At 38.8% G+C, this 14,430-nt stretch overlaps 1 protein-coding gene across 3 annotated transcripts in view; it reads right to left on the reverse strand.

The window, feature by feature from the left end:
• Window positions 1-14,430, reverse strand: part of Npepps (aminopeptidase puromycin sensitive) — a 76,221-nt gene that overhangs the window by 20,821 nt on the left and 40,970 nt on the right. For all 3 annotated transcript variants that reach the window (XM_040749595.1, XM_040749594.1, XM_040749596.1), the window contains 9 exons: window positions 14,147-14,243; window positions 14,002-14,035; window positions 13,143-13,257; window positions 10,347-10,511; window positions 8,555-8,659; window positions 7,486-7,546; window positions 5,664-5,773; window positions 3,062-3,125; window positions 674-813 (listed from right to left, as the gene is read on the reverse strand). In XM_040749595.1, the coding sequence (XP_040605529.1) occupies window positions 674-813; window positions 3,062-3,125; window positions 5,664-5,773; window positions 7,486-7,546; window positions 8,555-8,659; window positions 10,347-10,511; window positions 13,143-13,257; window positions 14,002-14,035; window positions 14,147-14,243 (891 nt within the window). The remainder of the gene's footprint in view (window positions 1-673; window positions 814-3,061; window positions 3,126-5,663; window positions 5,774-7,485; window positions 7,547-8,554; window positions 8,660-10,346; window positions 10,512-13,142; window positions 13,258-14,001; window positions 14,036-14,146; window positions 14,244-14,430) is intronic.

Below are 14,430 nucleotides of genomic sequence, written 5' to 3' on the forward strand. Positions count from 1 at the left end.
TGAAAAACCAAAAAGAAAAAAAAAAAAAAAAAAGGAGAGCAGGGGCAGTATGTATGTATGTATGTATGTATGTATGTATGTATGTATGTATGTTTTTCCGGGGCAGGCTTCTCTGTGGCTTTGGAAGCTATCCTGGAACTAGCTCTTGTAGACTAGGCTTGTCTCAAACCGAGTGCACAACGACCACCCGGCTGGGCAGTTGATTTGTTTGTTTATTTGGCTTTTTTAGGCAAGGGTTTCTCTGTGTAGCCCTAGCTGTCCTGGAACTCACTCTGTAAACTGAACTCAGAGATCCAACTGCCTCTGCCTCCCAAGGGCTGGGATTAAAAGTGCTTGCCATTACTCTTGGTTTTTTAGAATAGAAGGGCAGTTTGTTCTACGCACAGTCTACTATTTACATCTTCATTTCCCTTTCTGAAACAGAGACTCACTAGCCTAGGCTAGCCTCAAACACTAACCTCCTGTCTCAGCCTAACAGGTTCTGTGTTACAGGTATACATGACCAATGCAGTCAACTCTTAACTTTCCTTCTCTCACTTCAGTCTTTGCTTCTTATTCTCTGAAAGGATTAGTCTAAATTGAAAGAATACAATTCAGAGATAGCCACAGAAAGCATAGTAAAAGAAGTAATTGTTTCAGATAAGATAAAAACAGTATGTCATTCTCAACTCACCTTTACCCATTGGTCTGGTTTGATATTTTTCAAGACTACATTCATCTCTGGCTTATCCATTAGTATTTTTAGTTTAGCTTGGTTGGGATCTTCACTAGTTGAGATTGTGATAGGAACCATCCACTGAGGACAGTCTTCACCTAAACAAGAAGAGAACAGAAAATTTAAAGACAAGGTTACACTTAAAGGAACAGATGAAAGCTGGACGGTGGTGGCGCACGTCTTTAATCCCAGTACTCGGGAGGCAGAGGCAGGCGGATCTCTGTGAGTTTGAGGCCAGCCTGGTCTACAGAGCGAGTTCCAGGACAGCCTCCAAAGCCACAGAGAAATCCTGTCTTGAAAAACCAAAAAAAAGAAGAGAAAAGAAAAGACAGGTAAAAACTGGATGGTGGCGGCACATACCTCTAATCCCAGCACTCAGGGGCCAGAGGCAGGCAGATCTCTCTGAGTTCTAAGCCAGCCTGGTCTACAAAGAAAGTTCCAGGACAGGTTCAAAAGCTACAGAGAAACCCTGTCTTCAAAAACAAAAAGAAGAAAAGAAACAGTTGGTAAGGTAGACAGAGCACTGCCAGTGTTATAACCACAGCCTTACATTATGCTTCTAGGTGACCTAAGTAATATTAGTGCAAAGGAAAAGATAAGTTACTATCAGAATCACAGTTGTCTCAAAGAGAATAATTAACTCAAGCAGTGCAATAAAGACAACAATGACTCTGTTGTTAAATCTGAGCAGTGAGTGCTCTAAGGTGTTTTCCTTAAAGGGCTCACATTACTACACTGGGACAGTATTTCAACACCGAGGAGACACATCTAAAAGCCAAAGCATTTGAAAAGTAAAATGCTGTATCAGACAGCAAACAGCAAATCAGACTCTGTATTAGTGCATTAACAGAGCTATTTAAAGAAGGCACACAATCACAAGGTGGCACATGCTTTTAGTTTAGCACTCGGGAGGCAGAGGCAGGTGAATCTCTGTGAGTTCCAGACCAGCCTGGTCCACAAAGCAAGTTCCAGGAAAGCCTCCAAGAGGCTGAGAGAAACCCTGTCTCAAAAAACAACAAAAGGCATACAATCAACATTTAAGTAAGCCTCCTGTCTTGGGAAAAAGCTTAAGTCACAACCAGAGATGGTGTTACTTGGAAGGCAGAGGCAGGAGGATCTTGGTGAGCTAGAGACTAGCTTGGTCTACAAAGTGAGTTCCAGGACACCCAGGGACAGACAGTGAAACCCAGTCTCAAACAAACATATGTTAAATCACAACTCAAACCCCACCACTGAGATACTCCAGGTTTTATGTTGCCTATATTGTTTAGGTCACAGGGGATTCTACTGAGATTACTATTTTTAAAGGAAAGGAAACTTAATTTCTTCCATTAAAATATAATTTCCTGAGTAAAAATTTAAAGGTAAAAGGAGCTTAATGACAAGAGGAATTATCTGAGAAGGTAGCAGTTGAGATAGCAAATGCAGGGATTTCAACTACCTTATTTGAATTTCCACTGGTTTTTTTTTTTTTTTTTTTTTGGTTTTTCGAGACCGTTTCTCTGTATTGTTTTGGAGGCTATCGGTCCAGCCCAGCCTCGAACTCACAGAGATCCGCCTGCCTCTGCCTCCCGAGTGCTAGGATTAAATTTCTCATATCAGCTGACTTTGAGCAATTTACCTAACCTAGCCATACCTTAGCTTTTGTATATGTAAAAGAAAAATACTACTCTCTACTTGTAAAGATGTTGAGAAAGTGAAGTATGAACCAACTCTATCTAGTGACTAGTAAGTAAAGACAATCATTGCTGGACTTAATACTTATTACTCCCAATAACTCAAAAAAAAAAGAAAAGAAAAAGGTAACAGTAATTCTTGAGAGAGTAAGACTAAAGATATCATTTCTTAGGTATTACAATCCTTTTTCACTCATTTTCAATGAGAGACACAAAATTTTAAAGACTGGGACTAGAGAGACTGTTCAGCAGTTAAAAGCACTGGCTGCATTTCCAGAGAACATGGGTTCAATTCCTAGCACCTAACACAGTGTCTAACAATTTTAGGGGATCTGATGCCCTCTTCTGGCCTCCTTAGGTACCTGTACATAATTGGTGCACAGACAAGCAGGCACACACATCACATAAAATAAATAAAACAAATTAAGTTCAAAGTGTAACTAAACAAATAATAAAGAACACGGTATAATTTATTCTTAATTTGAAAAACACTAGCAAGGAACCCAAATCAATCAATCAATCAATCAATCAATCAATCAACCAACCAACCAATCTATTTTGATTTTTAAAATTTAAATTAGAAATAAGCTTGCTTTGCATGTCAATCACAGCTCTCTCCCCCCCTCCCCAAATTTATTGATCAGCTCCCTCTTATAGCGTATTTGCATACCAACATATGGTCCACTGGCACAGAACTTCTTTTGAGACAGCCTCAGCACTCTGTCATCTTCTACCTACAGAGAAGCAAAGTAAAGGCTATAATAACAATGGTGATTTTGGGGAGGGGTGTTTCTGTGACAGTGTAGATGGGGAACCAATAAAAACAAATGTCTTATGTGATATAATGAGGATACTATAGAATAGGAAAAAAGTCACTCTTGAGGGAGGAGATCATGAGCCTTCCCCTGGCTGATCAGCAGCTGCTTTGGGGTAGGGGGTATCAGTTTTCTTCAGACATGTGGCCTCTGGAAGGTTGTTCATGCTCCAGAGGCTGGCCCCTACACCCATGCGCATGCAGTGAGTTATATAAAAAAGGACATGAGGGCGGGAATGGGATGTGTTGGAAAGAGTTCTGGGAATACAAGATACATTGTATGTGAAACTGTCAAAGAGTAAATTTAAACAAATCAATCCTTTTCATTTAGACCTCAGAAGAAAAATAAATAAAAGGGCCTGTTTAAATGCCCTAGAGACCAGCTACTCAATATATATATAAAATAAATTTAAATAATAAAGCTTTTCAAATGAAAGACAAATTTCTATGTATATGAATCCTCAGATGAGAGAAATTCCTAACAGCAAATTATTTGTCTTTAAAAGTATACACAACAAAAAGGCAGAATGCCAATACCCACCAACAATCCCAGCTCTTGGGAGTGGGAGGCAAAGGGGTAGGACTTCTAGGTTGTCTTGAATATGCTACACAGTGAGTCTAAAATGAGCCTGAGCCTGCTCCACTTCCCCCAAAGTGTACACAACAAACAAAATTATATTATTCTTTATAGAGAAAGATTATGTTAGTTTTTCCCACTTTACAAGATTAACAGGTAGATTTAATATTCAGAATTTAATTCTTAGAATGCTGCTTGTTAGATATATAAAAGAGAAACAATTATCTTGTTTTAAAGCACACATTTTGTAATAAAACACAAATGTAAAGGCGAGGGTGACTGCAAATAACTAGAAAACCAAAAGCAATAATGTTTATGTTTAAAAAATACTTTGGGCCAGGCGTTGGTGGCTCACCTCTCTAATCCCAGCACTCGAGAGGCAGAGGCAGGTGGATCTCTGTGAGTTGGGGAGGGACTTTGGGTGAGATGACAATTTAGTATAAAGCTTTCTTTGCAAGCACTAGAACCTGAGTTCAACCCCTAGCATTCATGAAAAAACTGGGGTGTGATAATGAACACTTACAATCCTAGTGTCTGCAAGGTAGAAATAGCAGATCCCTGGAGCTTGCTGACCAGTCAACCTAGTCAAACTGTCAAATCCCAGGTTCTAGTGAGAGACCCTGTCAGAAAACCACGGTGGACAGATCACTAACCTCCATTCTTCACCACCTGCACTGGCACACAAAGACACGCACATCTACATTATGCATTCAACTCCCACCAAGGAAAAACTTCAACTATATTCAATACTAACAGGTTTGAGTTCACTTAAATCAAATGTAAGCCTAGACTAAAAGTGATCTTCGTAATTAAACTAAACACAAGAAACAGAAATGAAGTTCAGGCATAGTGTCATTACTAAAGAAGAAAAGGTAGGCAGATCTCTGGAAATCTGAGGCCAGCCAGGGCTACATAGGAGGATCATACTTCCAAAAACAAAACAAACAAAAAAAAGAAAAAACAAGCAAGCAAATAAATAAGAAAGAAAAGGTCGGGCTGGGTGGTGGTGCTGCATGCCTTTAATCCCAGCACTCAGGAAGCAGAGGTAGGAGGATCTCAGTGAGTTCAAGGCGAGTCTGGTCTACAGAGTAAGTTTCAGGAGAGCTAGGACTGTTGCACAGAGAAACCCCATCTCAAAAAAAGAACAAAACAAAAACTTACAATAAAATAATTTTTTAAAAAGAGGTATTATGAGTTATGGATATTATGCATTCTAGAATTTAAGAGATTGGGGCCAGCTAGGACTGCATACTGATGATGTTTCAAAAAAAAAGGGGGGGGGGGGAGGGAGACTTTCTACATGCTCACTGGCTAGGCATATAGACAAAAACTAATAAAAACAAAGAGAGGAAGACCTTGAAAATATCTGGATAGAAGAAAAGTAAAATGAATTTTAATAGTACTGGAAAGTGGAGAATTACTGTTCTTTTTTTAACTCATGTGTTTACTGAAGTCTAGTCCCCCGCCCCAAGGCAAAGTCTCGCTATGTAGTTCTGGCTGTCCTGGAACTTACTATGTAAACCAGGCTGGACTAAGACTCAGAAGAAATCTGTCTACCTCTGCTTCCCAAGTGCTGGGATGAAAGGTGTGCACCACTACACCTACAGGCTACTAAAGTCTATAAGGGTGCTGAGCCTAAAGGAAAAAAAGAACAGGTACCACGTACTCATGTAGTAGTTTGCATTAAGTGTGATCATTAATAAGCTTAACAGTTTTGAGGATTTAAATCCTCAGAGAAAAAACAATTATCCTGTGTGCTAATGTTCTTTTTTGTTTTTTTCAAACTGTCTAGCTAGGCTGGCCTCCAATTCATGATTCCTTCTGTCTCACCTGAGAACAGAAATTATAGGGGACACACCACACCAGGCTATGCAAGTTTACCTGTTCCGCTTCCACATAAATGAGAGGAAATCCCATTTGTTTGGTCCAGGTATTCATCACAGCTGCTATAGGTTTACCACTGGCATTTTCCAAACTTTCCCAGAGATCCTCTAGAAGGTAAATGAAAACAGTAACCTGAAATGTTTATTTTCTAAATCAGAAAATTCATTTAACTCTTAACATTTCATGGCTTATCAACTATTTTGTTTGTCACACAGTGGGACAAACAAATGCCCAACCTACAACACTATAACTAAGTAAATTTACTGTAACGAGTATTCCTGGGGACTCACTTGGTGAAGTTCTTGCCATACCAGCATGATGTCCTCAGTTCAGATCTCTAGCACCTACATAAAAAATTGGGGTCGGGAGGTAGTGGCACATGCCCTGATCCCAGCACTTGAGAGGCAGAGGCATGAGGATCTGTCTGAGTTTGAGGCCAGCCTCATCTACATAGTGAGTTCCAGGACAACTAGACTATGTAGGGAGACCCTGTCTTAAAAAAAAAAGGGGGGGGGAGGAGCAAGGTTATAAGCTCCCAGTGCTAGAGAAGCAGAGGCAGGGGTTCTACTTGTTGCCTAGCCAGACTAGCCTAATAAGTAAAGTTCAGTGAGAGATCCTTTCTCAAAAAAAAAAAAGTAGAGAGCAATGGAGGAAGATACTCAAAACTGACCCTTCACTTTTGCTTGCAAGTATGTGCATACACACTTCAAACACAGAAAACAACTGGACTTTTATTCTCAGATGAACTTAATCATTCTGGTCAAGAAAATTAAAAATTATCATAAGTAAGACAAACAGATAAGTTCAAACAAAAAGAAACAGAAACAAAGTCACAAACATATGCTTAAGCTCATTAAACATTCATTGACAAACTTAAAGCCCTTACATCCATGTTAAAATATATATTCAATGTTGCTGGGCATGGCACGTGCGGGCATGAACACACATACTCGCTTACACAGTATCGATTTCAACATGAAGGAAATATAATAATATAATAGAGAGTAGCACAATGCTTGTGAGAAGTAGCTTCCGCCTTATCTTAAGAAATGGTGCATGCCTTTAATCCCAGCACTTGGGAGCCATAGGCAGGCAGATCTCTGGAGTTCAAGGCCAGCCTGGTCTATAAAGCTAGTTCCAGGACAGTCAGGGCTACAAAGAGAAACCCTGTCTCGAACCTGTTTACCTCTCACCTCCCTCCCAAAAAAAGATGGAATAGAGCAAATCTACAAGTACTGGGTTAGTAGGCAATACGAAATCTTAATAGATCACAAAGTCATGTACTTGGGGAATAACAATGAGGAAAGACAGCAATAAAATTTTTGCAAGAGGATGAAAACCATTCATGGTCATACAAGCATATAGGAATGCTAACTATATTTCATAAGCAGCCTTTTGCTTTTCAAAGTGTAGTCTGTGATCTCCAAATGACTCATCATAAAATGACCCTTTCTATGTAGAATGATACCATTTTATCTCCATCACCCTCTTGTTTGGTGTTGGGGAATCAAACCCAAGCTTTATCTGTATTTCTTTTTTTTTTTTTGGTTTTACGAGATAGGGTTTCTCTGTATTGTTTTAGAGGCTGTCAGTCCAGCCCGGCCTCGAACTCACAGAGTTCCGCCTGCCTCTGCCTCCGAGTGCTGGGATTAAAGGCGTGCGCCACCACCGCCTGGCTTTATCTGTATTTCTATCTCAAGTCATTATATATTATCTTTGAGGTCAGGGTGCAGCTCAGTCTGGTAGATCTCCAGCATGACAATAAGAGGAAAGCAAGGATAAAGGTAAAAACTAAAACAAAAAGAAAAAGCAAAATTACCTGTGGCAGCATTCTTTTGTTGGAACTTGGTTAAATACATGTTCATTCCTTTCTTAAAATCCTGAAAAAATACAATTTTTAAATTCATGTGAGTCAGACCTCAATTTATAGTGTAGATATGCACATTAGTCAAAAGTAAATGTACTCAATGGAACCGGAAGTAGTAGTGCATCCCAGCACTTGGGAGGCAGAGGCAGACAGATCTCTTCGTTTGAGGTCAGTTGGGTCTACAGAGTAGTTCCAGGACAACCAGGGCTATAAAGAAAGAAAGAAAGAAAGAAAGAGAGAGAGAGAGAGAGAGAGAGAGAGAGAGAGAGAGAGAGAGAGAGAGAGAGAGAGAGAGAGAGAGAGAGAGAGGGAGAGAGGGAGAGAGGGAGAGAGGGAGAGAGGGAGAGAGGAGAGAGAGAGAGAGGAGAGAGAGAGAGAGAGGGAGAGAGAGAGGGAGAGGGAGGGAGAGAGAGAGAGAGGGAGGGAGAGAGAGGGAGAGGAGAGAGAGAGAGGGAGGGAGAGAGAGAGAGAGAGGGAGAGAGAGAAAGAGAGGGAGGGAGAGAGAGGGAGAGGGAGAGGGAGGGAGGGAGAGGAGAGAGGGGAGAGAGGAGAGAGAGTTCTTAGGTAAAGCTCCAGTGCCCTGCCTGCTTGCCGCCATGCTTCCCCATAATGGTGATGGACTATAAGCCTCATTAAATGCTTCTTTCTACAAACTGTCTTGGTCATGGTGTTTTGTTACATCAACGAAATATTTACTATTACAGACAGGGTATCACTATGTAGCCTTGGCTGCTGGCCTGGAAATAGCTATATAGACCAAGCTGATCTTAAACTCACAGAGATCTGCTTGCTTCTCTAGTGCTGGGACTACATGCCCAACTGCTTTTAAGTTCTATACCAGCTTCCCATTCTTACTACAAACATCTTAACTTGCATATCATTCTTCTAGGAAACTCAACCAATATGAGAAGAAAAAATTAATTAAATTTCTAGAAATTTAATTTAAAAAAATCAAGACAAAATTTTGTACATGCTTTAAAATTATGATTTCAGGAGTAGAAGAACTACTATTTTTTTTTACCTTATCGCCGATGTAGTCATGTAGCATTCGGATAACAGATGCACCTTTGCTATACGATATGGCATCAAATATCTCATCAACCTCAGACGGATGGCCCACACTGACCTGGCAGACAGTGTGATTCAGGGTTAGGACAGGAAGCAGACAGCCTGTAACCCTGAATTACATAAAAAGCTTTCTAGGAAAACCCTTCTAATTCTAATATTCCTCTGCCTTTAACTTAGTCATAAAAGCATATGGCAATGCTCAAAAAGTAAGAGTAACTTAAACAAAACAGAATATATAGCATAATCCCTGTTGCAGTTCCCAGCTTAGGTTTTTAACCCTGACTCTCCTTTAATGGAAGGCAAGCTGTTAAAGTTCCATTCATTCTTGAATGTGTCTGGAAAAAACATCATGATGAAGATTTCTTCGAAAAATTATAAAGATTTAGAATAGCTGTTCTCAACAGACCCCCTTTTTGGAGGGTCAAGTGACCCTTTCACAGGGTTTGCATATCAGCTATCCTACATATCAGATACTTACACTGATATGAAGTAGTAAAAAAATAAGTATGGTTGGCAGTTACCACAACATGAAGACTATATTAGAGGGTGTCAGGATTAGGAAGGTTGACAACCACAGGTTTAGAACAATGGCAAAATACAAACAGGATTATGATGCCAGTTCTTTGGATGCAAAATTAATAACTTACAAGAGCTACCCATGTACAGTAGTACACCTATTAGCTCTTAGGAGGCATATACACGAAAATCACCTATGACTTTCAGGCTAGCCTAAGCTATATAGTGAATTTTAGGCTAGCCAGAGTCACAAAAGCAAAATTTTATCTCAAAAACCAGCAAATGGGGGCTGGAGAGATGGCTCAGTGGTTGAGAGAACCTGCTACTTTTCTAGAGAACGCAGGTTCAATTCCCAGCATGGCAGCTCACAACTGTCTGTAACTCCAAAATCTGACACCCTCATGCAGACACACACACAGGCAAAACACCAATGTACATAAAATAATTTTTTAAGATGGTCCAGTAAAAGGGCTAAGCACACAAGCCTGACCAGTGGAAGGAGAGAACCAACTCTCAAAAGTTGTCTTCTAATACACACACACACACACACACACACACACACACACACACACACACACTAGCATGTGTTCACACCAACATAAAAAAATAATAAGCGAAACAAAGCCAGGCGTGACAGCGCATATCTTTAATCCTAGTACTTGGGAAGCAGAAGCAAGTGGTTGAGCTTGGGAGTCCAGCCTTGTCTACAGAGTGAGTTACAAGACAGCCAGAGCTACATGAGGAAATCCCTGTCTTGAAAAAACCCAAAAAAGAAATAAACAAAACAACAACAACAAAAAAAAATATATATATATACACCCCACAATCTATTACTAATTGATGAAGTTTAAAAACTAAGAAACTCCAAGGGGTAAGGACAGGCCAAAAACTAGACAAGCACACTGTGTATTGATGATACTGAACTATGTCCAGAATGGTTGTTGACCAGTTAGAGTATTGTTCAACATACGAGGTTTTCTCATTTAAAAAAAAAAAAAAAGATGCCCATAGCTTTTGCCTCTACAAAGACAAATTTATTCCCTACCTTAAAGAGAAATGTTATTTAGACCTTATTCTTATCAGTTTCAAGTATGGAAACATGAGCTAAAAATAAATAAATCATCCAGGGGAAATCACCCATGTAGTTTTGTTTTCATTTCAGAATCCTAAGCATCTTATGATGAAATAAATTACTTATTCCACTAAAACAGTTGGAAAGTATAGCTCACTTCAATAGGATGGCTGTTATCTAAGGCGTCAAGTTCCTGGGCACGAGTATAATCTGCAGAAACAAACTGAGTCCAGATATCGTACTCTGGAAAGCAATGGTCTACACAAAGATATTCAATCCAGGATGCGAAGCCTTCATTCAACCACAGATGAGTCCACCATTCCTAAAAAGAAAAAGGCAGAAACAAGTGAAGGAAGGAAAATAACAGTCATTCCATTATTTGAGAAACATGTCTCCCTTCTATTATACTTGGAATTCAACAGAAACCAGCTAGTACAGAACTCATATTTGAGAAAAGAAAGAAGAATAAAAGAAATGCCAACTGGTGATAACACGGATAAGGAACTTCTTACTGCCAGAAGTAAAAAAGAGGAAGGTAGAGTCTGACTGTACAGAAAAGGAAAACAGAGCACACAAACAATGGTGAAGCCAGACATAAAACCTCACCGTGCAAAAACAACAACAAAGCCCCACAAACCAGTTTATCTTTTTCAGTTCATATATTTTTATCTCAAGTGCACTGGGTTTTGCCTGCATGTATGTTTATTTGAGGGTGTTTGATCCTCTGGAACTAGAGTTACAGCAGTTGTGAACTGCCATGCGGGTGTTAGGAATTGAGCCTTGGGTTCTCTAGACTGCTGAGCCATCTCTCTCGCCCCTATTAGGGTATACTCTTATAATGTCAGAACTTGGGAGGATCATTTGTTTGAGTTACAAAGTGAACCCTTGTTACCTGGCCCTACCACAAAGAACAAGCTTTTGGTCAGGCACAGTACCTTAATGCCAGCACTTAGGAGGCACAGATAGGCAGCTAAAGTTTACACAGTAAGTTCTAGGCTAGCCAGGGCTACACAGTGAGACCCTTTCTCAAAACAAACAAACAAAAATACCACAAAACAACAACAAAAATCAAAGAGGAGTGCGAAGAGAAAAAAAAAAGTATTTAGTAAAGAATGAGTCTCACTAATTCTCCCCAACTCACCGCCCAGTGAGAACAATTTATTAAGTTCAATAAACTGGGCATCAAGTTGGGCAGAAAACTGAGTGCTGCTTACAGCCAAGTATTTCTCAAAAAAAAAAAAAAAAAAAAAACACACACACACACAGTTATCAGGGCCAAATGAGAAACTTGAAAATTATTCACACAATGACTAGGAGAAACAGTGACTTCAGTTTCTATTTCTAAATAAATAGAAAAATAGTATAGCCTTATAAGGATTGTATAAATTTAACAGAAATGTCATGGCAGGAAGTGCTAAAAAATGATATTTAAGTATTTATGAAACAGAAAATTCACATCTGTTAATGAGAATGCATAGTAAGAATAAAATCAGTAACCAGTAAGACACCATTTGAGGGGGAGGGGGGTCCCAGTTTACCATGTTGAAATGACAACAGAAATTAACAGCTATGTAACAGCTATGCTGGTCTAGAAACATTAAACTTTGTTATTCCCTTTATACAGGGGTAACACTATTAAGTATGTGAGGTCTTGTCTATATGGGTTTAATCACAGAAACTAATAAGGAATTCTCTGTATAATTAAAACTAATGGGTAACCGATGAAAAAAATTAGGAACCATTTTTTTTTAAAAGAACAGAACAGTTTAAATTTTCACTGAAGTTGATTAAATCTCTTAGGAAAGTAGTATATAAACCTAAGATAGAACTTTTGTTGAATAATAAAAGGGCACTTACACAGTTTGAAAAGATCAAATATTTTTAATTTTAAATAATAAAGGTTGTGCCATTTAAGTATTAGTAAGCCCCTGGTTCAAAGCTACTGAACACCAAATCTTTGGAACTGGCATCTAATAAAGACAGTTAGTTATATAGGCACAGTAAAAAGTTACTTCAAAACAATAAGCATATAGTCCTTCTGCTAAAATTTACTTCTGGTCATACATTATCATAATTCTTTCACTACACAGGTATCTGTTCATTAAATTCTGTATTTCAAAACACTAACATAATTAGTTCCCACAGATAGAATTTTATTTATACTAAAGGTGAAACATCAGGATTAGCAGGTAGAAAATACATATGGTAACTGAAAACTCCAATTAGCTGGATTTAAATACAACTTTATTCGGCAGATTTTTAAAAAGCTTTTATTTCATCAAACTTCATCTTATTTTAGGCAACCACAGTGACTCTAAACAACCATTTTAACTTAATAAAGGTAAATTGCATTTAAAATTTTCTTTTCAACTGGCAAACTACCTAACAGAAATAATTCAGCAAACTATAGTTAGCCAGGACTCTCACTGCACAATTCGTTCCTCTTTGTCTAAGACAAAGTTTTCTCTCACCAAAATTAGTATTTTAACATTCCCTATTTGCAAACGAATTGTAGAACTTTAAAAAGTATTTCCTGTTAAACAAACATGGGCTCATCACTGTTCTCACAAATCTCTCCTCTCTTCCCTCACCCCTTTCTATGCTAGGCAACCTAAGGCCTTAAGCATGTTGGGCAAGTATTGCTAAGTGTTTCTGCAAAATAGACCTTTTAGAAGAAAATGTTTGTTTTGTTTTCTGAGACAGGGTTCCCTAGGTAGCCCTGACTGTCCTGTAACTGTAGATCACGCTGGCCTCAAACTCAGAGATCTGCCGGCCTCTGTCTCCCAAGGGCTGGGACTAAAGGTGTGTGCCACCACCGTCCAGCTTAAAATAAAATGTTTCTATCATCCAATTCTTTAGCACAGTATCATAGCCAAGTATGAAACAGTAAGGTCAAAATTATGTGCAGTAGGACATAGATGGATATATTTGAGCACTTAAAAATATTAAATACCATAGTAACAAGATTTCCAAACCATTGATGGGCGAGTTCATGTCCCACAACCAGAGCAACCCACTGGCGTGATGAAGAACAGGAGTTTTTTGGATCAATAAGCAATGCAGTCTCCCTGTATTTAAAAAAAAAAAAGTGAAATAGTAAAAGCATTTCAATAAAAGCAGGCATACAGAAGTGAAGGAAGCTCGGGCAGCAAGTCAGATGTCTTTTTGTTAGGTGTTAGCAATATCAAGAAAATGTTTTCTTGACATTTGTAAGATTACTAGGGTCCAGGAAGACTGAAGACTACATTGGTAGACTTTGTCCAACAAAAGATCAAAGACATACAAGTTTATCCGTGTGCGGTCTGCTGACTAGGAAGACATATGGGAGCAGCAGCAGAAGACATTCTAAAGTCCCAAAAAGGACATGGAGCAGGCTATGCAAAGCTTAGCTTACCTAAAAGGCAACCGAAAGTGGAAGGAAAAATTGTTTATAGACTCAGCCTCAGAAATTATGTAGCCCACATGTTTGTGTTGTGCTGACAGACATGTAAAAATCTGCCTACAAAACACAGAATCAGGGAGGCTCTTCAAGTTGGGTAATAGCTGTGTAACTGCAGAGAAGGAACCGCACCAAAAAAGAAACAGCCAAAAACACAACTAAAGATGGTACTAGTACCAAATGCTCCCTTTAAAAATATTGTATCTTCAAATAGTAGTACCAGGAAGGGAAGTCCATCAGCAAGCTTCAAATATTCATGACACTCAGAAGAGGAAGAAAAATGTACCCTAGAGCATAAAGCAAAAGCACTCAACTATGAAGAGGATGCAATCAGTGATTTGAAATTGGGCAGGGTAATGTGTCATTAACATACCTATAAGTAACAAGGCCCCAGTTCTCCATGGCACCTTCATAAAATAAATATAAACATTTATTGATACATATGCATACTTTTCCTCAAAAATCACAAAATTCAAATAAAGGCATACAATTCAGCAATAAAATGAAATTTACTTTACCAGCTGCAAAGTCAGCAATAGCAATGAGATCAATTTTAGGTAGAGGATAAGGAACATTGAAGTAGTCTTTATAAAAAGGCAAGGTTTTAGCAGCAACCTAAAAGTATAAACAAACAGAAACATCCTATGAATACTTTATTATGAATCACATAGAAATCCACAAAGGACACCTGTTTTAAGCCAAACTATCATAAGCGTCTAAAAATCCCAGGGAGCCCTAATTCCTTTGAAGACTGCATTGGCCACAAATTTTGTATCACTGGCCAAACTCTAACCCATTTGTA

Source organism: Mesocricetus auratus, unplaced genomic scaffold (genome assembly GCF_017639785.1).
Source record: "Mesocricetus auratus isolate SY011 unplaced genomic scaffold, BCM_Maur_2.0 Super-Scaffold_100007, whole genome shotgun sequence".
NCBI lineage: Eukaryota > Metazoa > Chordata > Mammalia > Rodentia > Cricetidae > Mesocricetus > Mesocricetus auratus.